At 39.2% G+C, this 23,173-nt stretch overlaps 1 protein-coding gene across 1 annotated transcript in view; it reads right to left on the bottom strand.

The window, feature by feature from the left end:
* Positions 1–18,940, bottom strand: part of CUL3 (cullin 3) — a 57,025-nt gene extending 38,085 nt beyond the window's left edge. Inside the window, exon 1 of the mRNA XM_062005764.1 lies at positions 18,461–18,940. Within this exon, the coding sequence (XP_061861748.1) occupies positions 18,461–18,526 (66 nt within the window). The 5' untranslated portion in view covers positions 18,527–18,940. The remainder of the gene's footprint in view (positions 1–18,460) is intronic.
* Between the last annotated feature and the right edge of the window lie 4,233 nt (positions 18,941–23,173).

The raw sequence follows: 23,173 nt of genomic DNA, 5'->3' as shown, positions 1-23,173 counted from the left end.
TGGTTAAATAACTGACATCAAGCACTAAGGAGAAAATGCATCCACTCAATCTGTTATTCAGAAACTATGTACTTCAGTAAAGACATCAGATAAAAACTATAGCAATAAAAAAAAAATCAGAGAAACAAGAGAAACTCTTACAAGGAATAGTCTCAACAGAACAGCAAACCAACTTTTGTCCTCTACTATCTACTGCTAGTGTGACCCAGTTTACAACGGTGCTTCACAATTGCAAAGAAGCTTCAACTTATGACGCTTTATAGATAAAGCAATATCTAGAATGGCAAATAAGTGTAACAACAAAACTTCAGATGCCAGTATTGCTTAAAGCTCGTAATTTATCAAAGTTTCATCACTCAATTGAAAAAATCCACATCTTCTTAAGTAAACCAAATTTAAAATGTAATGTTTTAAGTCTGGTTTAGTTTATACAAAAATGAACTGATTGAGCATTTTACATCTGAAGAGCAACTCTGACAAGAGGAAAAAAGCCAATATTCCCAGAATTTCTGTGGAGAAAGAAAATCTTTCTGAGTCTACCAATACTGTCAAAGCAGTCTTGAAAGTAAGAGCTGAAAGTAATAAAGGAGTAGAGAATGATGGTATGACAGAGAAAAACCATGGCCAGCCCTTGTCTAACTCTCTTCTATCTCCCCTTCCATGCAAAAAAACCACTAAGTGAATACAGGAAAGATATGGAAGACTAAATTTGCCTGTATTTGTAATAAAATACTGGCACAGGCTGCCCAGGGAGGTTGTGGAGTCTCCTTCTCTGGAGAAGGTGGGGGGTGTGGACTACATGATCTCTAAAGGTCCTTTCCCATCCTTACTGTTCTGTGATTAGCAGAATTTTTAAAATTGAAAGTATATTTTAACATTTCAAAACCTCAGCTTTTCTAGGCATTATAAATAAAAGTACAGCTCTTAAGAATAAATCATTCACTGCCTTGGGAAGAAATGAGCTGCCGAGCAAAATCAAGACAAGGATGCATACTCCTCTATCCTACTCATCTATTGCAGTTTTGGTCAAATATTACAATTTTCATGATTAAAATAATCCTATTGTTACTTTTGCTACCTGCTGATACCGAATCCACTAGCCTACTAATCTGTATGTACCCAAAATTTAACAGATGTGCCTCGTATATCAAAACCAATTAAAAAAAAAAAAAATAAAACCTATTAAAAATATTCTTAGCTCTCCATCTCCCAAACCCTCAAAGCAACAGAGAAATGGTAGAATGTCATCCCCTCCTGCTTTTTGCTTATTCTGCTCTGTATAATGATAAAAGGTCAGTTATTTTCTTTTTAATTTGCATTTGCTACATTCATGCCTCTTCAGGGAAATTACCTTCTAAAGTATTCCTGAACAAGCAATTTTCCAAGTACTGATAATGAAGGCAACTATTTAGAATTGCAGACAGCAATCTAAGTAAAAGCTTTTCAGTTTTCCTTTCAAAAAAAAGTTTTGTTTTCAAACAAAGCACAGACTGACACCAACACTTCCCAGTGCCATTTTCTCCTTTTACTAATAAAAAACATCTCCCAGCCAATATGACAACCTTTTAATCTCAACTGCAATTTAATTGCTCACCTATTTTAAAAAAAAAAAAAAGTGTAAAACCAGCCACTAGTTTGAAGAGCTGTTACAGCATTGCTGTTTGTGAGTTGGTCAGACAGTAAATGTTTCTGTACATTACAGATAAGGAGTACATCTAAAAAGCCGATTCGAGAAAAAGCCAGAGGTTAACTGCTTATATTTTTCTACTTTTAATCCAAATGCTATATGAAATGAAGGACCAATTGTAACATTACTTGCTCCAAACTTGTTGAACACAAACTTTCTGCCACTTAACAATTGACACATCACAAGCTGCTCTGGAAGTACAAGAAAGATCCGTAAAGGTAATTTTAAGGGGTACACATCTCCAAGGGATCAACATAAAGAAATAATTGAAGCAGTATTATAAAATTATTACCTTTTAAGATTAAGCATTAAGGACTCTGCTTCTCAGTGCAGCTTCCTATTTTGGTACTGTCTGACTAGATTATCATCTGTGAGGTTTTGTAGGAACAGGTTTGCTTGAGTTCTAGGATATCGAGTTAAAAGAGCACCGTCTTCCAAAAAACAGCTAGCATAGCTGGCCTGTTTGCAGCAGTGTTTTCTAATAAAGCAGAGATCTTTAATACTTCTCATAACTCCACTCTATCAAACAGTAAGTCACTGCAGTAAAACTTCACCAAAAGCTTCTTTTCCATTCCACTGCTGAAGGGTGTTTTAGCTTTTGAACAGAAGAGGTCTTCCTGTATTGGTAGCCTCAAAGTTACGTCAGGACTGCAATGAGTAAATCTACCCTTGGATCCCTCAACTCATCTCTTTTCATCCTCATTCTTTTAGCTAGGCTTGTATGCAGATTTTTTAAAAAAACAAACAACTAAGCAATAAGTTTGTGATACTACTAGAACATTTGGCACCTTTCAGAATTCTGTACAAAAATATCTCCAAAAACTAAGAGAGAACTGTAATCCTAATCCCCAACAGTGATGATATTTGCAACTCTCTAGATCCCTCTCAAAGCCTGTAAGTTATCCACTTCCACAAATACTAAAAAAAAGGATCAGAGAACAAATGTTTTTCCATGCTCCTTCTCAGATTTATTATAGTGGTTATATTTTACAAGTGAACTCCACAGTTGTAACAGTTACCTCGCTTATGCCTTCTATTGCAGATTTAAGCAGAGTGCTAGATAACTGCTTCTGCTGCTTCTCTGAAGGGGAAAAAAAAACCAACCAAAGTCCAAAAACCCCTCAAACCCCCAGGTTCAGAAAAGCTTTCAGAAGCAAAATATCCATAATTTCAGTAGAGTTTACAACCCAAGTCACCAACACAGTAAGAAGCCAGTGTCCAAAGAGAGGAATTGTGTTAATATACACCAGTTTATCTGAACATTACCTTTCTTGGGGAATGGGAGAGAGATCAAGTCTGTTATTGGCAGGAGAACTGTTTATAAGAAGCCACTAGTTGGAAAGCTTCCAAAAACCGCTGCCCAAGTCCTAATGATTCAAAGATGCAACTTGAACACAGTCATCTGAACTCAAATTGTGGCAGTAGTATATCTTGAGGAAATGAGACTAAAATATCAGTGTACATGAAAGTGCGATGACTTAAAAAACCAAAAGTCTGCAAAAGACTCAAAAGATTCTTTATTCCACACTACTGCCACAGTGCAGGATCAGACACATGCTAGCCCTTTTTTTAACAATGTTTGATTACCCTAATTGTTCTCCAGGAACAATTAAACAATCACTGTCAGCAATCTATTGCCATTATCACCTGAAGAGCATGACATCAGCAGGTAAAGCCAGTAACAGTCCTGAACATAATTTGCAATGTTTCCCTCCCAGAAGCTAACACTACAGCCACCATCTCTTTCAAATAACTTCATCAGTATTCCTTAAATCAAAAGAGGTAAACTGCTAAACTCCACTAATTTTGGTATTAACATGTAACTTCATGCAAAATATTGTCATCTCCCTTGCAGTCATGTTGTTCAAAGTGAAGTGCGACATCCTAACCCTGGGGAAGAGCAACTCCATGCATTAATACATGCTTGGACCAAGCAGCTGGAAAGCAGCTTGGCAGAAGAGAATCTAAGGCTCAACTGAGATGAGACAACGGGCCTTAAGGGCAGAGAAGGTTAATGGTATCCTCACCTGCATTTGGAGGAGTGTCATTGCATTTGCAGTTTACTCAGCATTGGTGAGACAGGTGTGGAGTACTGTGCCCAGCTCTGGGCTCCCCAGTACATGGACATACTGGAGAGAGTCCAGTGAAGGGCCACTAAGATAACTGACTAGAACATCTCTTTTATGAGGAAAGACTGAGAATCAGGTTTATCTTAGAGAAGCCTCATGAGGAGTAAATCAATGTCTACAGATATCTAAAAGGAGTCTACACAGAACAGGGAAATGGGCTCTTTTCAGTGTTGCCCAGTGACAGAATCAGTGGCAATGGATACCAACTCAAACACTGAAGGTTCCTTCTGAACATCAGGAAATCTTTTTCTACTGAGGATGGCCAAGCACTGGTACACATTGCCCAGAGAGGCTGTGGAGTCTTCATCCCTGGAAATACTAAAAACTGTCAGGATGCAGCCCTGAGTAACTGGTTCGAGGTGACTCTGCTTGAGCAAGGCAGAGGGAGATGACATCCGCAGGTGCCTTCTAATCTCAACCACTCTGTGATTTGGGAATACATGTTAGAGCTGTACACTGAGGATCCCAGAAAACCAAGGCTCCCTAACTAAGTGCAACCTATTGAAACTGTCAATAGCAGTCTTCCAACTAAAATGCATCACAGGATAAAAATGGTGAACAACAAAATTTGTGGTTGGCAGTGGAACCATGCTCTCTAGCTTATACCAACTACAGTCAAAGAACACCACTAAAACTCCCAGATTCACCAAGAACACAGATCTACTGCTGGAAATTCAGATTACTTTGCATAGAAATAAATGTTTTGAGGTGTGTACTTTCCATTCTATACATCTTAGCTTTTATTTATTTTGAATGCAATTTCATTTCACATTCTTGCCAGTTGGTCATTTTGCCCTTAACACTACTAAGCTTGCTCCTCTTACTTACATAACAATGCTTGAAGTGTTGTGAACGTTAATGAAAGGCAGTTATAGGGGTAAATTGTTAAGAACCTGCTGAATTCCTGACAGATTATACCAGCTTACTTTTACTGGAAGTACTTTCTGAGTCTTCTTTAACAGGAGGTGGTTAAGAAAGAAGCGAGGAAGAAGTAATAGACATCCCACAGAATCTTGGGAGGAGTATCCACAGTTCATCAACCAGCAAAAACAGGAGGCATATTAACTATTACTCACCAGACTGGTAACTAAGCAGAGCTTCTCATCCTTGCAGAAATTGTTTCTAGATAAGTTCTATAAAGTTCTCACAAAGACCTCAGACCAAACAGGTCATTGCTAATTCTCAGAAAGTAAACAGAGATTTAACACACTGTAAACACACTTGCAGAACCTTTCTAAAAAAGTCTCAACATTGCTACTAATTTTTCCTACAGACTAGCTGAAGAGTGTTTATCACAATTACTCACTACCAGGTGAAACAGATCAACTTGGAAATGCTTACTGCAGAGCAGTGTTTCTCAGAATTTTCAAAATACACAACCATCACTTGCCTCATTCCTTTCCATGACATCCTTTAGGTCTAATATGCCAGAGCACTGGAGTAAGAACCAATTGAAATTACAGAATGCAGGTGTTTATGCTCTCTATCTTGAAGGAAGTGAGTGGATACTGACAATTAAAGTTAGTTGGCAGCTCTAGGAGCAAACATTTATAATAACTGCAGACTGTTCTCACTCCCCTGTTTCCAAACCCTCAGCAGATAAAATAAGCAGGGGCTGGCTGTTGTCTAAAATCACCACCACACAGGTCCTGACCCACAGTCCAAGAGGTAAAGGACGCTGTCAAAACAAACAGTATTCACTTACATTTCAAGACAGGACATTCATCAAGATGGTATTAAAAAGTCTGTTATATGATAACTCAGCTTCTTTAGCCTGGATTCTTCATTCTAGATGAAACTTGACTGAGGTTATCCAGAAAAGGGCAAGAGCAGCACATTTTCAGCCTCAGAACCTAATTACTACTTGAATTTTTATAAATCCTTCCAATAGTGTTAAATTAAAAGATGAGAATTCACCATGACAGAGACATATTGCCCAGTGTTTGCTCCAAGAATATATCTGAAAAAATGGCATATTAAGATATGGATCTACATATTCTTCAACTAAGGAACAGATAAAATATACTGCTGTTAATGTCAAACAGAGAGCTCAATATGCACACTTATCTGAATGTTGAAGTTTTCATTACTGTGTAGCGATGAGCATACCTGGAAGAGGATATATTGGCTTCATCTCATTGCTTAAGGAACATCAGTATGCCAAGAAGTGAACAACACACACACACACTCACAAATAAAACACTAACCCCTGAACAACCAAAATCACAATGCACAAAATACCTGGGTAGTGTCATCTGAATAGGTTGACTGTTATTCCAAAAAACATGACTGGAAGCTAAGAGAGGGAGCATGAAGAAAGAGGAACCCTGACCTACTGCTGTTATCCATCTGGCCTTCTACTGCACTTTGGCCATCTGCTGAAAGAGTCACAAGAAAGTCATAGCAATGGGCTACCAAAACTGGTCCCAATAACTCAACTTTTGCTCTTAGGTGTCCTATAACAAAAAATAGAGATGGCAGTCTGTTATTATCTACATCTCCTAGGAGTGTCAGGAAATGCCTACTATACTATTATACTCCCTCAGAGGGTGTGTGTGGTAGTGGGAAATCTATACTTACAATTTGCTTATGGCACCTGCCAGTTATCATCTACAACATTATATACTGACAACATTTCACATCTGCATTCTGTTCTTAGTTCATCTCTTGACATTCAAACCTTAGCCTTGTTTGAGTGGGCAATCTCTACACTAAACTCCTCCAGATTCCTCCTGCAAGGAATACTCATGGCCTGCACTGTGCTCCATTCCAGACTCAGAAGGTGAGCTGAGTAACCAGTGCTAAGCGTAATCCCATAAACGCCAGGAGAAAAAACAACTCTGAGCTAACCCCAAAAAAGGCTCCAGCCTCTGCAGAATAGGCAGGGGTCCATGAAAATATTCACTCAAAAGTAGAAAAGCAGGAATTGTGATATATGTCTCTCCTTCCCAGCTGTCAGGCTTTACTTGGCAGAAGAAAGAATGAGCAATTAAAAAGGGAATCCTCTTTGTCAATTAAAATACTCAAGAGTTTCAACTTTTTAGGGAAACCCCTTCTTCACTTTGCTTAAATGAGTTCTGCAGCAATGGAAAGCTATTCTGATAGCATCGTGCAGAAAAGGTAAGTAGATTTTAAAAAGTGATTTTCCTTAAAAGATGGAGTTGGCCCTGCTGCATAGTGATTGACAGATTTGGTCTACCTCCAAAGGCATTGTCCCAGACCACTGCTGATGTCACAAAACAAATGTTGCTTTGGAGTGGGGCTTGAAGAGGAATGGGTTTGGCTGGTTTTGGTAATCATTACAGCAAACTAATATCCTCCAAGAACTTCCTTTTTCTAGTAAGCCTAAAGCCCAGGAAAAAAAAAAAAAAAAAGATTCCTCTCAAAAGGTGCCATTTGTCTGCATTATAGGTAGGCCTGACAGGAGCTTCACAACACAACAGCAATTTAACAGCCTCTATAAAAAGTTTAAAACAAGCCTTAAATAGAAAATGTCAGAATGCAGCAATAGTTTTGACATGTTTAGGAAATGGAACAAATGTAAAGATTTATCTTTCACATTTTAGGGATCATTTCAGAAGAATGAGACTAATTCTGAACTGCCAACATACTTCCCATGTTCAAGATTAACTTTCATTTAATACAATTTCCTCATTTTTTCCCAAATGCCACTCCTCAACTTCAGTCCTGCAGATCTGTTTGAATGGAATATCCTGGAGGAAAGGGATAAAAGTGAGAAAAACAACTCCTCCTGAACACCTGTTTCATCTAAACTATGGCCATGAACTATGTAAATTTGAGCAGCCACCAGTTACTGAATAAACAGAAGGCAAAAGATAAGCTTAAGTGTTTTGAATTATTTCTTTTAAAAAATGTAAAAAAAATGGAGACTACCTGGAGAGGCAGACAACTAAATATAAGCTAAAACACAAAATAACACAGTGCTGATTCTGTGAACATGAACATAATTCCATTTACAGACCTTCACACACTTTCCCAACACTCATACAGTTTCTAATTACTAAAAAACAACTCTGAAGAGTCTATCATATACACAAACACAAAGAATCATAGGATTGTTTCAGTTGGAAGAGATCTTTAAGATCAATAGTCTTTTGTAAAAGTGTTTCACAGCCTAATCCAACTGTAAAAGACAACATATGTAGCCATTAGTAAATGGCAGAAGTGTAGTATGTAACAGCATCTACTTAATTCAAAACAACGTCCATGTGCATTCACCACTCTAATATGCTTGAGACTGTCTGATTTGGCAATTTTGCATGACATGTTAAAGTCTGTGGGCAAAATGTCCCTATCTTTTTCTTCTCCTGCGGGTCTGCTAAGGATAGTCCACAACGTATGTTATGCTCTCTAAAAATCAACTTATAGTTCAATTTGCAATTTATGGTGCTCATGATGCTCAACTTAAAAAGTGCACCTTCAAACCACCACTCTGATTAATACAGATAAAAACAGAATTCTCACTTATACAGAAAATAGTAAAATATTACTTGTCTGAGCTGGTCAATGAAAAATGAATTGATAGCTCATGAGCCTAATTTTTTTATTCACTTAGAGTTATACATGGATTCACATAGACCAGTCTGTAAGGTTTTGCATAAAAAACTATCTCAGGAAGTTAAGTAACTACATAGGATAATTAAAGTCTGTAAATATTTTATCTATGGTCACTCATACAAGCTTAACTGTCTCTTATACACTTATCTGTCTTACTATTTGTTTTCCACAAACCCTTTGAAATACACATATTATTTAGCCAACAAGCTTGTTGTTCTCCAGCAGGGCTGGATATTGGAGAGAAACAAAACTGACCAAAATTAGCATCTTTAAGATAAGCTTTCTATTTAATGAATTTTTTTTACTATTCTAGAATTTCTAGAATTTGACGCTTTGTCAAACAGCACAGTGGAAGACTATTTAATTAAAAATCCATAAATCCAAGTTTTAAAGTTACCTTCTTTTCCCCCAGCATTTGCAGACAAACATAAATGCCTTTTCAAATTCCAGAAAGCCATTATTTGTGAAGGAGTAAGTCTTCCCTTGCCACAGTACAAGCTTCTGCCCACTCGTCCTCACATTATGAAAGTTGTTTCAGAAAAAGCTCTGTTTAAAAGATAACAATTACCTGGTTTTATTCAAGCTTCCAGAAGAACTGAATTGGTAAGAGGTTAAATATAGGAAGCTCTACTTCAAAAAATAGTTGTCACTGATACAGAATGGAACTGCTTATACAGCCAAAATAGTGACACTGCCTGTATTATTAACCAAGGTTCTTTTCAAACCATCTCAATGACATTTCATTACTATAGTGCCTGAAAATGGAGGAGGATTATAAAACATCTATAATGAAACTACTTATTTCCTAAGAACACTTCAACCCACAATAGTGAAGAACTGCCTATCCTTCAGAAACTTCTCTTACTAATTTAGAAACTGTTAGAGCTGAAATCTACATATAAGTTTACACTTCAAGAAGTTTGATCTTTCCTGTTAAACTTCAGAAGGTAACAGAAGCATTTTCACACACGAAGTAAGTTTTTGCTTTATTTCTGTTGTTGCATTGATTATTTAAGGTGCAAAGAACATGCATGGGGGGGAAAAAAAAAAGTCTACTGGGTCAGGATTGCTTAACTTGGAAAAAAAATCCATTCTGAACAAAACAGAGGAATATATACAAAGACTTTACACCAAGTATCTGCTCACTTCTGCTCTTCTGCCCCTCTCCCCCCAAAACTTATTATCAATACTTTGAAGACTAACGAGAAGCTCAGAGTCCTCTTTAGAAGTAACAATCCTATGACAACTTTCTTCAAATAAGAAGTCATGGAAAAAAAATTCTGAAAGGCTTGTGTAACAGCAGGAACTACATTCCTGAAAGAAATACAATAGCTTTAAGGTTTCTATCCTAAACAAAGTTGGTGTTAAAAGAAAATATTTGAACCTAATTAAAACAGCAGAAATGGAATGAAGAACTAAATTTCTGGGTGTGAATCATCCCTCTCATCTGTCAGCAGGATCCTGGAGGTCTAGAAGGCACAGGGAGAGACAGGTAGTTCTGCACTTCAAGAGCTCAGCTGTGTGCTGCTGTTGAACAAGCTCTTGTCAAAGGCTGGAAACGGGCACAACTGATCATGTCTTTCCCTATTCATAAACAAGCGCTAGATCCTAAAAATGTCATTCAAGTCATTTATCATCCCACTGCAATAAAATCTTGGAACAGCCAAGGACATGCTTTTAAAAATTTGGAGACTGGCTACAAGTAAGCTACTACAAAGTAAACTGGTCTGCAAATTTCCTGGAAGTGGCTTAAATACTTATGCTGCAGCAGAATGAAGGTGGCTCATTCCTGTCCCACTGGGATTACTTACAATTTACCAGAGATGTAAGAGTAGAAAGGGAAGTCATTCATTTACCTATAACTTAACAAGACTTACTAGCGAAGATTAAAAACTGCTGGAAGTATCAAATTTCAATGGGATTTAGGTCCCCGACTCTCTTCATCTCCTTTTTAAAACCCAAGTGTGGAATTGGAATCTTCCAGGTAATGTGCAGTAGGTTGTCTTGAAACTGCTGTAGAGATGACAGAGGCTGCCCACAGAAGCAGCACTGCTACACCCCAGCCTGCTACTCATACCACTCCTAACTCTAAGCTAGCAGAAATATTTCTCTTTGATTCAGAATGTGACCATACTTCTATCACTTTTAAAACCATCGTCTCAATACTAAAAAGTAGAAATAAATAAAGTTTGTTTAGTAAGAGGCAAATTAATGGGTTTTTTTGGGCAAATCTTTTATATTGATGAATTGCATAATGTTAACATTACAATGACTTCAAAGAATAATGAAGATACTCTATGCCTCAATCCCAGTTAAGAATTGTTAGAGACAAGAGCAATGCTGTTCTACACATCAGTGTCTTCTATGGAAGGTACCAAGTCTCCTCAGGGGTATCATCTCTCCAAGTGAAAAAATCCATTAGTTCATTAACTTCCCAGCATCGATGACCTGGATTCAGAAAGCTTCCCTAAACCACAAATGGCTCATTCCTTGTCTACTCACTTCAGTGCAAACCCCATAAGATTTGGTTGGGTTTTTTTTCAATTAACCTACCAGTAGTTCAGTAATTTACAACTTTCAAAAAAACCAACTCTAGATGAAATCTGTGAGATACAGACCACGCTATACAGGTTGTAGACATATTTCCTGAAGCCATTTCAAAACAAAGAACACAAGGAATGATTTGGGAGGGGTTGAAGGAAAAAAGGGACAGAAAGGCCTTTAGAGGTTTAGGAGCTTGATAATAACTATTTCTCCATAATGGTAACAGTTTAACTTTGTCAGAGCTTGTATAGTAAATAAAAGACACCATTTTATGGTAGACAGAGGCCAACAGAGGATGATTTTTTTTTTTCTTGGCTTACTTCAAGGAGGGGAAGGAAGAGACACTTAATAAATCACTTGTACATTTACAGGTAATCAATATGGCTACATGCTGACAATAACCTTTCTCTGGAGAATTTCTGCACCATATAGCGCATACACCATGATTAGATGCACAAACCAGCAGTGTCTGGAGAAGCAAGACTAACACTGAAACAAATCCAACAGAAAAAAACCCCACATATCTACACAAGTTATATTCTTATAAATAATATAAAAAAAATAGGTTTAACCAGATGCTACCAACACCTTAAAGACAAGAGTAGTGTGACAGTAGAAAGTATTCGCTTGGAAAATGTAAGAAACAGACAAACAGCCTGTAGTCAGACTACATGTAGAAATGAATGCTATGAATTTTGGATAATATAACCTTGCCCAATTTTATATAATTCACACATAATAATTTAAATTACTGTTGCCTCTTCATTTATGTTTATTCTCATTAGTATTAAACCAAAAATTGGCACTTCCACAAATGTACCTCATCTATAACCGTAAACAAATAAAGCAAGTCAGCTGCTTACATTTCACATATTATTATACCTTATTTAAACTATAAGTAAGACACTTTCAGCTTTCAAATGCTAATTTTATGCACAACTAATTAAAGAATCAAGGCAACTCCAAAGCAAACACCATCCAAATGTAAATGCTTCTTACAGTTTTGTTCTTGCTGTGTGTTTAATACTTTTTTCTATCCCTAAAATGCAATAAGGTCAATATGGAAGTTCTTTTGTTAAGTCGTTTAACAGTATTTACTTCTGCTGGTATGCCAGCACTTGCAACTTCACAAAAGAACCATTAGTGACTTAAAAGGTTCTACTAGCTATAACTGAACTTCAGAAAAATAAAATAATTATGTTAAAAACCGTGCTTGGCCATGCTGTACTTTTGTATTACAGTACTTTCCTGCCCCTTATTCATAAAAACTAACTCACAATGAAAAATACAAGATCACTTCTCAAGAGCTGGTTTTCCACATGCATAGCTCCAATAGCTGCTAGAACCAAAGATAGCATCCAGTGATGATACACACGAGGTCAAGAACCTATTTTGGTCTGTAACAGAATCACTGTGCATTTTATGAATGGACTAAATCAAACTATGTTAAGAAAATCTGTCCCAGTCTACCACAAAAATGTTTTCACCACATACTGAGAGATTATCAGACACTGTAGATCAGTCATGGCTATGAAAATTTAAAAGCACCTGAGCTAAGACTACCTGTCCTACAGAGCAAAGACTTCAGAAAATTTGAAACTGAGAAATGTTGCCACTTGTACCATGTACATCTGTCCTAAAGAGATGAAAAAAAAGAGGAAATATTTTGAAAAAATGTAATACTCTTTCTAAAATAAAACTTCTGGTTTTATGCTAATTTCTGTTCTTAAAGCTTTTAATGTAGAATAACAAAAATCTTGATCAGTTTTATAGCAACTTTCATAGAACCCTTTTACCTATCACTACCAGGGGAAAAGAGTAATTCCTGTTTACTAACACACTACTGTACAGCACAAGAATGAGGAGGTGGAGAAACCTGCAAAGCCACTTGAAAAACCCCAGACTGAATTAGCCAGTATAAAAATCTTAACAGAACGGCAGTGATGTTACCTTTATACTCTTGCACAAAATTCAGGCAAATTTCAAATACAAGATCCTTAAACAGCTGAGTTCTTTCCAACACCACGCTCAAAACTCAGACCAACTGGAATGATGATTACTCAGAACTTAATTCTCAGCTAACAAGGAAAAATAAGAGAATTTGCAAGTGAAATGTCAGCATCTACAGAATTCAGGAATTCAAATGAGATTAGGTTAGACCACAACTAAAAGACAGTATGTACAACTGAATAAACCCACGAAACAAAAACCCCAACTACTCAAAAGTATATGCTGGAATTAGTGTTACCATCTCAAAAACGCTAAAGATAATTAGGGCACTGAGTCTGCTCATAGCATTTAATTTTTAAATATCTGAGAAAACCAGGCCTTCGTAAGATTAACTATCCATTAATAAGCAAGTATTTCTGCATTTCTCTGTAACTTAGACCAAAAACTAAATCACTGTTTGTCTTATTTGAAGGAAGAGGGTGTTGTTTTGGTGTATTTTATTTTTAGGTTTTAAACTTACTGTGTACACTATGTGGGTTAATAGCCAAAATGCTCTTATAAATACGTTTGAGAATACAGAAAGCATTCAGATGGACAAAGCAAACCATGTAAAACATTCAGTTAACTACATGGTCTTGTAGCACTCAGTTTGCATTATTTTAATCAGAACTGAAAGACACTGCAGTAAGCCATCCTCCAGTTCTACTCTCATCCCATCTTCCATGCAAATCCATTTACTCACTAATACAGCACAAATGTTCTAACAGTTGTAAGCCAAAGCAGAAATATACCTATTGCTTACACAATCTGAACACTTAAAAATCCACTGCAGATCAACATATTTTATGTGATCTAGCTGCACCAAGATACTCAAGACACAAAATGTATATAAACTTCCTGAACTGACAGATTTACACATTATAGGTTGAAGCATAAATTTGACAAACCTCATCTCAACTTACATCATCAATTTCCCAAGACTCAAAACAAACCACAGAAGCAGTCAGTACTCCCTCAGAAAAAAAAAAAAAAGCTTTCTGCCTACACAAAGCCTAAAACAAGTGGCTGTTAGATCTGAGAAGAAAGAAACAGTGGCAATGAGTCTTAGAGCAGAAATAATTTACTTCTAAGTTTACAGAAATTTATTTGAGGAAGAAGTAACATCAATTGATAAATGGGGTTGAAAGAAACTAAATGCTGTCTGCCTCTCTACATAAGACCAGATGAAGAATTTTCTTGAGCATAAGCATTTAAAAACAATAAATGCATCAGCAAAACTCACACTTAGATGTATCTACACATATATACAGCCCCCGCTCCCCTCACCGAAAGATTCATTGTATCTCAAGTGCATGTCTAGGATTTCCAAATGCTTTCCAGTATTCTCAATGCAGCCACAATAACACTGCTCCACTGGAACAGTTCTGAGAATTGGCAAAACACTGTTCTGCAGCACTGCTCTAGAGAGGTGAGATAGCACTGCAGGAAATGAAAATTATTAAAAGCACTCAAAAAAAAAATTTAAAAAATCTTCTCAACTCTTAAGATCAAACCCAATAACCCACATCAGCTCATGCTGCTTTTCTGAAAGATCTGTCCAGCCAATTTTATGGTGACGACTGACATACCACATGGAGAGGAGTTACTGCAAAAAGAAGTTCACGTAACACAGCCTAATGTTACTTATATAAATTTTGAAAATCAACTCCAAACTGCTTTCCCAAATTCTCATATACTGTTTATTTCTGTAAGAAACATCCATTTTTTCACTTTGTACAACTTCTCCATAAAAACGCATTTAAGGCTACCATTTTCCACTAGCTAAAGACTCACAGCAAAACAGGTCAAATGTATTTGCAGAAATCATAATTTATACATAGTGGATCTCCATTACAGACATCAGATCTCTCAAAAATCTAGCACTCCTTGGCATCACATCTCACAGATCAACTAAATAATCTTAAAACTAGATTTGCTGCAAGCTTGTTTGAGAGTTTTTAAAGTGTTCCTTTAACCATTAGTAATGGGCTCACTGAGAGTAAAGCAACCAGAGACAATTTGAGACCCTGAGAGCATTTTAATCCAGGGAAGGGAAGAAAACAACTCCCAACACTTCTCCAAAACAGACACAATTATTTCATGTTTTGTAGGAGGATCAAACCTGCATTTTCACACAATGAACATACTGTATATTCAGAAAAAAATACTACTGTACTCCTCCAGATTATTTTTTTTTAACGAGAAAAATACTTAAAACTATATCCAACTTACATCACTGACAATGACTCAACATTACAGAAGTTATTTTGTTGCTTTTACTGCCTGACCACAACATATTCCTATTTGTTGCAGCAGGTATGGATTTAAAACAAGAAAGTTTAAAGACTGCTTCAGAAAAAAGAACTTACACTCTTCCCTCTCTCATTTTAACTCTAATGCTACTCTGAATGCTATCTGGATAGACCCTGCACAAATACAGAACAGCTATATATGTTAAAAGTACCATAAGTGGTTACTGAAAGCAGTACAATGGAAGTTTTTCACAGTGGTGCATTAAGTTACTTAACTGCACAAGCTTAACCTCATCAGTTTGCTCTACTGAACACAGAGTAAACTTTCTTAAAAAATTATCTTCATTATTCTTTCTAGATCTAAAAAATGTGCAAGTCTAAAGCCTCAAAAATGAATACATCCTCATCTGGACTACTTTTGATGTGAAGATTATCACTAAGTCCAGCCAAACAACAGAACATAAGAAACTTATTTTTAGTATTTTTATTTTTTAAATTAGGAAGGGAAATGCATTTTTTCTATGGTTTAGATGTATACAAAACTATTTTCCTCAACTACTCTTTATTACTCTACAACCCACTTCAGTGAAACAGTATGTCACGTACTCAGAGTCATTGCCCTTGAGGTACGAAGACACACACCAAGAGTACATACCAGGAGGCAGCAAATATTAACAGACACTTAAGATGACAGATAATCTGCCACCAATTACTAGAAATAATAAAGAAGGAATCTAGAATAAAATTAATTCAAAAACATTAATATCACTAGGCACAACATTAGTGGTTTTCAAATGTTTTGGTCAATCTCTATATCTAGTAAGGTAGAAACAGAAAACTTTAGAGTAGTAATATTTTGCAAATTACTTTCAGCTACTATAAATATTAACAAGAACAGAGATATTGAAAGGTTATGGAAAACAGAAAATATTAGAGACAGAACCTGCATGGAAGGAGTTATCACAATATTTCTGTGTTCCAGGAACCTTACTCTCCAATTTGGCTACTTCTTGTTTAAAATAATAGTAAACAGCTACCTCCATGCAAGAAGTGATCTAATCAAAACCACGTAGATCTGCTGAGGAAAGAGGATCAATAAGAAGACAAATTGAAGCAATCTACAAAGTCACCTCTGGAGGTACTCCTAATTCAGAACTGAAGAGCAGAACCACCAAATTTGAGATAAAAGAGTGAAGATCAGTAGCTGAAGTACAAATAGTACACTTTCTAAATATAGACTCTACCCAACACACAAATGCAGCCTCATTGACATGAATAATCCCACTGCAGTCACTGGCACTATTTGCAGGACCAACGCTATACAACTGCTTTGGGCTCCACAGAATCTGCATTGAGATTTTTACATGAACCACAGCTACCGCCTTCTGCAATTATGAAAGAGAACCTCCCCTCCTCCTTAATCTCACAACCAAGTACATGCTTCTTTTCTATAGACACTTTATCAACAGGATTGTCAACAAAATGTCTTGGAACAGAAAAACTATTGAGGGGAACACCTGAAAAATTGCTGTCAATAGATGTCACCAAACATTTAGGATCTGTAGGCCTTTATGCTTATTTACTTATCGAATTATTTTAGGAACAAGACTAACTTTTAACCTATGCATTCTTTAGGCAGCTGGAAAGAAAGATAACACTAGCAAAAACAACTTCAGGAGAAAAAAATCCTTCTGATGACAATGTTTAATGTTATGTAAGAGCAGGGCTCTGTATAAGCATTCACCTCCCAGACTAGTTTCACACGCTCATTTACAAAAATGGTGAAAAAAGTAAAACACTAAAGTTTATCCCATTGTTAAGACTATCTTTGTTGGCTGACTCATGTCTACACATCCACAGTTGAAAGACTCCTATATTTTTTTGTGTAGTTTGTTAAAAAGCATACATACTGGTTTTATCATGGTTTATTTTTGCACGAGTTTCCCCTACTACTCATTAGCAAAGTCCTGGTCACATTGCAGAAAGTCTTTTTCTTTATTCCTATAATCCTAAGAAAATTGACACTCTTGAAAAAGACTTTTCATTCAGCAAAAATCCATAATTTCATACCAATTTTTTTCTTTTGACTTTTATCGCTAAATGCAACTGTTGACAAAAAGCAGAGGAAAGTGTAAACCAGTACAAATCAGATTGCTATGTGTAACATGGCAGTTGCAAATATAAACAATTCTAATTTCATCAGCAAGAGTTTTTATGGAGCAAATATATTGATATATTCCTTGCCAGTGAAGTAAGATAAACAGGTATGTCCAGTTTCTCTACAAAGGCAAGGCACATTAGTTCTACACTGTTGCCTACCGGGATCAGACGTAGCATCAGAAAGTTAACGCTAAACATTAAAAGCCAATGACTCAACTAAGTATCTTCTTTATAACGCATACACCAACGAACACGCACACACACACACTTCCTGGCCATCCTCCGGCAGGCTAAAGCTTTTCTATTTCTCTCGTTCCTCAACGCCATTAATAGTACTGTAGCTGTTATTCTGTTGTAAGCTTTAATTGAACCAACTGTCAAAACACAGCCAGCTTTATGGCAGTATAAATTAATAATCTGGCTCACTCCCTTCTGTAACTCAAAGGGATGGCATGCTCACGGCTCTACCAAACAGGCATGAAAGTTACCTTTGCCGATATGTTTACAGTAACATCTTCTGAACATTTGGCACTGTGCCACCTAAATCTCATAATCATACAACTTCTAGTCTCTTTTATAGAGTGTGGAGTGAAATAAATTCACCAGGGGGAAATTCTCTAAAGGACTTAAAAAAAAATACCTGCAACCCCTCTTTCCGGGGTTAACTCATTTTATTGATCTAGACGTATAACCTTCGACTTCTTCGAGCCTTTTCCTCGAACACAAAGAAACCTCGGTCTCCCCCCTCAATGTTGTACGTGGATTTTCATGATTGATTTGTTTGACTGATAAGGGAGACGATAATCGCGGGGACCAGTTCCTCCACCTCCTACTTGCCGTGCGGCAGGTAGCACTGCTCCCCCGAGAAGCAGCTCCCGTTCGTTCCCGCCCCCCCGCCGCAACTCACACGGCGGGTGCCCGAGGCCGCCGGCCGGCTGACAGCTCACCCCAACCGCTCGCGCGCGTGGTCCCCTCCGAGGCCGCCTCTGCCCGGGGCCAGCCTTGCTTGCCGCCTCGGGCACACGGCGCGGCTGACAGGGCGACGAGGCCGCGGGGCCTGCGGGCAGGCGGAGGCCGGGGCCTGGCGCGGCCGCTCGGCCCGGCCTAGGCCCGGTACTCACAGGGAAGGCTCGGATCCGCATCTTGGTGTCCTTCCGGCTGCCCGTCCCCTTGCTCAGGTTCGACATCTTCGGGCTTGGCGGCGGCGGCGCCTCCCGTCCGGAGGGGCGCCGGAGGACGCGCGGCGGGGCAACAGACCCCGCGAGCGGGGCCGGGGGCCAGGCAGGGGAGGCCGCTGGCGACCTTCACTCCGGGCTGCGGCCCCTGGGGGGTGCGCGGAGGGCGGGAGGGCCGGGCCGAGCTGGGCCGGGCCGCAGGGTAAGGGGTGGGGAGGCGGCGGCGAGGGGCGAGGCGGCGGAGCAGGCCCCTCTCTCCGGCGGCGGCGCTTCCTTCACCCGCCTCCTCCGCCGCGATGGCGGACAAACATAGCTCAGTGCGCAGGGCCGAACGCCCCCCCCCTTCCTCTCCCTTCTCTTCCCTTGCAGCCGCGCAGCCAGCGAGAGATCCGGCCGCGGCGGCGGGCGGGGGCGGCGGCGGCAGGAGGGCCGCGGGGCGGAGCGCCGCCTGCGGGGGGCGCGGGGGGGGGGTGTGCCTCGTCGCTCTCGCGTGGTTTCCGCCGCTCTCGCGAGACGCCGGCGCGGGGCGGGGCCGCTCCGAGCTGTCACAGCCGCGGCGGGCGGAGGAGAGAGGGCGGGGTCGGCGCGCGGGAGGAGAGGGCGCCGCTGATTGGCGGGAGAGCGAGGCCGCGTGGCGGCGGGGCGGGGCCGAGGGCGGCGGGCGGCACGGCCTGTTGAGGCGCCACCGCCTGCTGGGGCCGCGGCTGGGGCGGCACTTCCCGCCCCGGCCTCGTCCCGCGTCTTGGGATGACGGCTGATGTTTCAGTAGGGTTAAAGGGCAGGTTCTGGCACCCACACGGGGAAGCGTGAGTGGGCCTCGCAGCATTCAGAGTGACTTGAGCGCCGCTTCAGCCCCAGCGGCCTGTGGAACACGGGGCCCAGCCCCAGCCGTGTTCCCAGACGGTCGGCGCCTTGGCCGTGTTCCGGTGTTAACTTGGCAGTGTACAGCTGGAGAAGGAAAGCCTGTTTGTTCCCTTTGCTGCTCTTACCCTTTGAAGGCTGCCGGCTGTCGCTTTTGCCCCGCTGATTCATGCCGCTAGTAGGCGTATCCCTCCGCGGCGCCTCGCGGCCCGGCCTGATGTAAGGGCGGTTGTTATTGTTTTGTGTTTTCGTCGCAGTGCATGTCTGAGAAATTAGGGTGGCACCTGAGGCAGCGCTCATGTGAGCCCAGAGTTTCCCCATTCAGGACAGGGCAGTTGCTTTAAAAGTGTTTCACAAAAGGGTAAGTAAGTTAGTGGCAGGGTAGTACCTGTGCAAGGCTTCTGGGCTAGAAAACAAGCTAGGTCCCAGGAGGCCAACCGAAAAGTTACTGGCTAGAATTGAAATCTGGGTCAAAACCCAGATCCCCCAGAGGAAGTACATGGCATAGCTGGGAAAAGAATTTCTTCTAGGTGACCTAAACTGGACTTTGAATACCAGGGCATCTTGTAATGTGTATTTTGCGTCCAGTTCCGCTTGCCTCTATCATTATTGTTTCCCCACAGGTTTCCTGTGTAGCACGTGCCCTCAGGGAACAGAAGCAACATACCTGCTCTGAGCTAGTTTACCTTCTGTAGCAAAAATTTCACCATTTTCATCCCTTTGAATTTGTTACAACCACTGCCCATTGGGACTATGCGTGTTCGGAGATGACATTTTTTAATCTGATCAGAATTAACTATCCATGCCTAGAGATGTTATATAATAGCAATACAGTAAACAATGATTGCAACATGACTGCAATATGAACCAGTCTTTTTAAAACTCAGTATAGTCAAAAAACAGATGAAGCAAAGATGAGATTAGAAGGGAAAGACGTGCCTTCCACATTGTTTCAATACCATCTCAGTCTTGTTTCACCTCCCAAGTGCTTCCTTTGTCAAATCAGGATAACCTCTTCTGTTAATATGGGTTTTTTTTCCTATTCCTTAACAGCTAAGATCAAGTAATTTGAAATTATTTAGTTTTGGCTTTTGTGACAACAGTTTCCAAAACTGAAAAGTAAAATTGTACTGAAACACAGAATCTCCGTTTAGAAAATATTACAAGCATTTTTCAACATATTTTGTGCTGTTTTCAAAACCCAAACCTTTCCCCACAAACAGTTTTTGAGGAACTGACATTTCTTCTTTCAAGAAAGAAGAAAAAACCCCTAGTTTTACTGTCTCTATTATTGCAAAATGCTGTAGGTTAACTTCTCTAATTATTGCTTTTATGCTTCCCCTGATACTGGCTTTATGCCTCTGGCAGCCCCGGACCACCAGACTCGTGTTGTCTCTTCATGTAAGTTGCTACCAATGCATACTTCTATCTAAAAGTTGGAAAAGTGCTGGCTCACCCTTAGACACTGTTCAGTCCAGCACAGTACACTCAACAAAAAGTAAAATTACTCTCCAAGTGATCTCAATTCTCCTGTCAAGCAGATTTATTTTACAATGTGAGCTTATAGCATGAGTATACTACTAATTCCATTACTAAAAGTCAAATTTGACATCTGAGCCTTTTTTTTGTGCACATTTGTGAGCCAATGGGGATATCTGCTATATAAAAACCCACCTGTAGCTCCCCCTTTCATGGCTGAGGTCTGTCTTGTTACAATCCAAGGTGGAGACAATTGCTATTTTTTTAGTGCAATTTTTCTATTCCATGCATAACGTAAAAAAAGTATTTTTTGCTAAAAATCAGCCTTTGAGCTTCCACAAAGAACTAATTTAGAGGTTTGTGAAGTGCTTATAATGTTAATCCTAGGTGGGTCCAAGCCAGAAGGAAGACAAGAAGGTGGAGAAGGATAGATTAGCATAGGAACAATTATCTACCCTATAGCTTAACTGGGTCATCTCAGCTATCTCACATATCTATCATATGTATCTTCTGTTAGTCTGGCAGTGAAGTAACAGTTCTTGTGCAGGAGAGTGGTCACCCTTGTTGGAAAGTTCACATCTGTGTGTTGCAGCAGCCTTAAACGCTTCTTACACCAACCACAACAAGGTGCAGGGGTGTGAAGGCCCCCAAAATAACTTATGCTGTGCAGAGAAGGGCTCAGCATTATCCAAAGCAGTCATTTGCTGGTATTTTTTTTTCTGAGGTCTGATTAGTTCTCATTTTAGATACTGATGATATTACTAAGTAATAGTGGAAGTGGTTCAGGTGTCTGCTAATTCGTACAGAGTATTTCCAAGTGAATGATACGCCACCATCTTTCTGTCAGCACAAGAAGGATGACTTTTTCATTGACCTGTGTACATTGAAGGTGGCAACAAATCTTTAGTTATTTAAACATTGTGTTCATCATCTGATTTAGCAACTTAATCATTTGAAGGGCAGCAGAAATGTTATGAGAATGTGAAGAGCACAGTACATTAGAATCAATCCAAATTCACATTTTTATAATCAGCCCTTTAAAAGCAGAACATGACTCGTGTTTAACTTACAAAAAACATTCTCTGTATGCCTATGGGTATATGATTTCTTGCTTTCAAATGGTGACTTTTCTTTTGTAAGTCTTGATTGTGCTCCAGCAAAGCCAGGAACCAAGATTTTATTTTTTTAAAGTAAATATCACTTTGAGGAATCATAAATATGTGTTTTCAGGTTCTTCCTTATATATTTCCTCACCTCTGCAGCCATCAGTGCTTTTTGACCATTGAAATACCCAAGGATAAAGACAAATAAAAGTACTTCTGTGGCAGGAGGAAGAAGAATGACCACATCCTGAGCTGCAGAGCACCTAAATGCCTGACTACAAACACAGAGGTAAGCATTTCAGGGCTTGACCTCACTGTAAGGTCCTGCTGCAGAGAAAAAGAAACAAAATGGCATTTGCATATTGTGGTGGGAAGACCAGTGAGTTCTTTACTTTTAAAGGGCAGAATCAAGGGGAGGGCTTCTTTTTCATCTTCTTTTTTTTTTTCCAGTAAGTGCCTGCATCACTTTGCAACTGATGGTTGCTTTCAGATTTGCATGAATTATATGTGACACAGTAACCATATGTATAAGACAGTTCTTTCACTTTCCCATGTTATATGTAATAAATATTTTTATAAACAAAATAAACAAATCGTTCTTGTCACCACAATTTCTACAACTTGAGGGGAAAAAGAAATGTATTTTTTGTAACAACACAGAGAAATGCACCAGCAAAACAAGCACCCAGTGAATGAACCAGAGGGTGTTTTGGAATAGATCGTACTGAGGATTCTGCCAAAAGTAGTTCTCCCCAAAGCATATCTCCCAAATCACTGAAAGAATCACAAAGCTTAGGAAAAACAGATAAACATACACTTTTAATGCCTAAATCCCTCCCCTGCAAAAATCAAAACAGTAACTGAATGATTTATGTAGAAGTTACATAGATGATGGTAGGGACAACAGGGTCCTGTGAAAACATGATAAATACCCAGAAACATGATTTACAAGGGCACTACTATATTTCTCTTCAAAGAAACAGAACAATTTTAAGGCATGCGGTTTCACATCTACTTTGAGACTTTCTCTTTTCTTTTGTGCATGTTCTGGATGAAGAAAAAGCTTATTTTTATTTTCCTCCATCACTGCTTCAGAGAGAGGTATAATTCAACTTGATAAACATCTACCAGCTTATTGGGTGGATCTGTAATTTTACAGTGTGGTTTTTTTTCCTCTCCTAGCTGCCTTCCATGGAAATAATGTAGAGACTGTTTT

Source organism: Colius striatus, chromosome 12 (assembly GCF_028858725.1).
Source record: "Colius striatus isolate bColStr4 chromosome 12, bColStr4.1.hap1, whole genome shotgun sequence".
Classification (NCBI taxonomy): Eukaryota; Metazoa; Chordata; class Aves; order Coliiformes; family Coliidae; genus Colius; species Colius striatus.
This window is presented reverse-complemented; position numbering and strand designations above follow the sequence as displayed.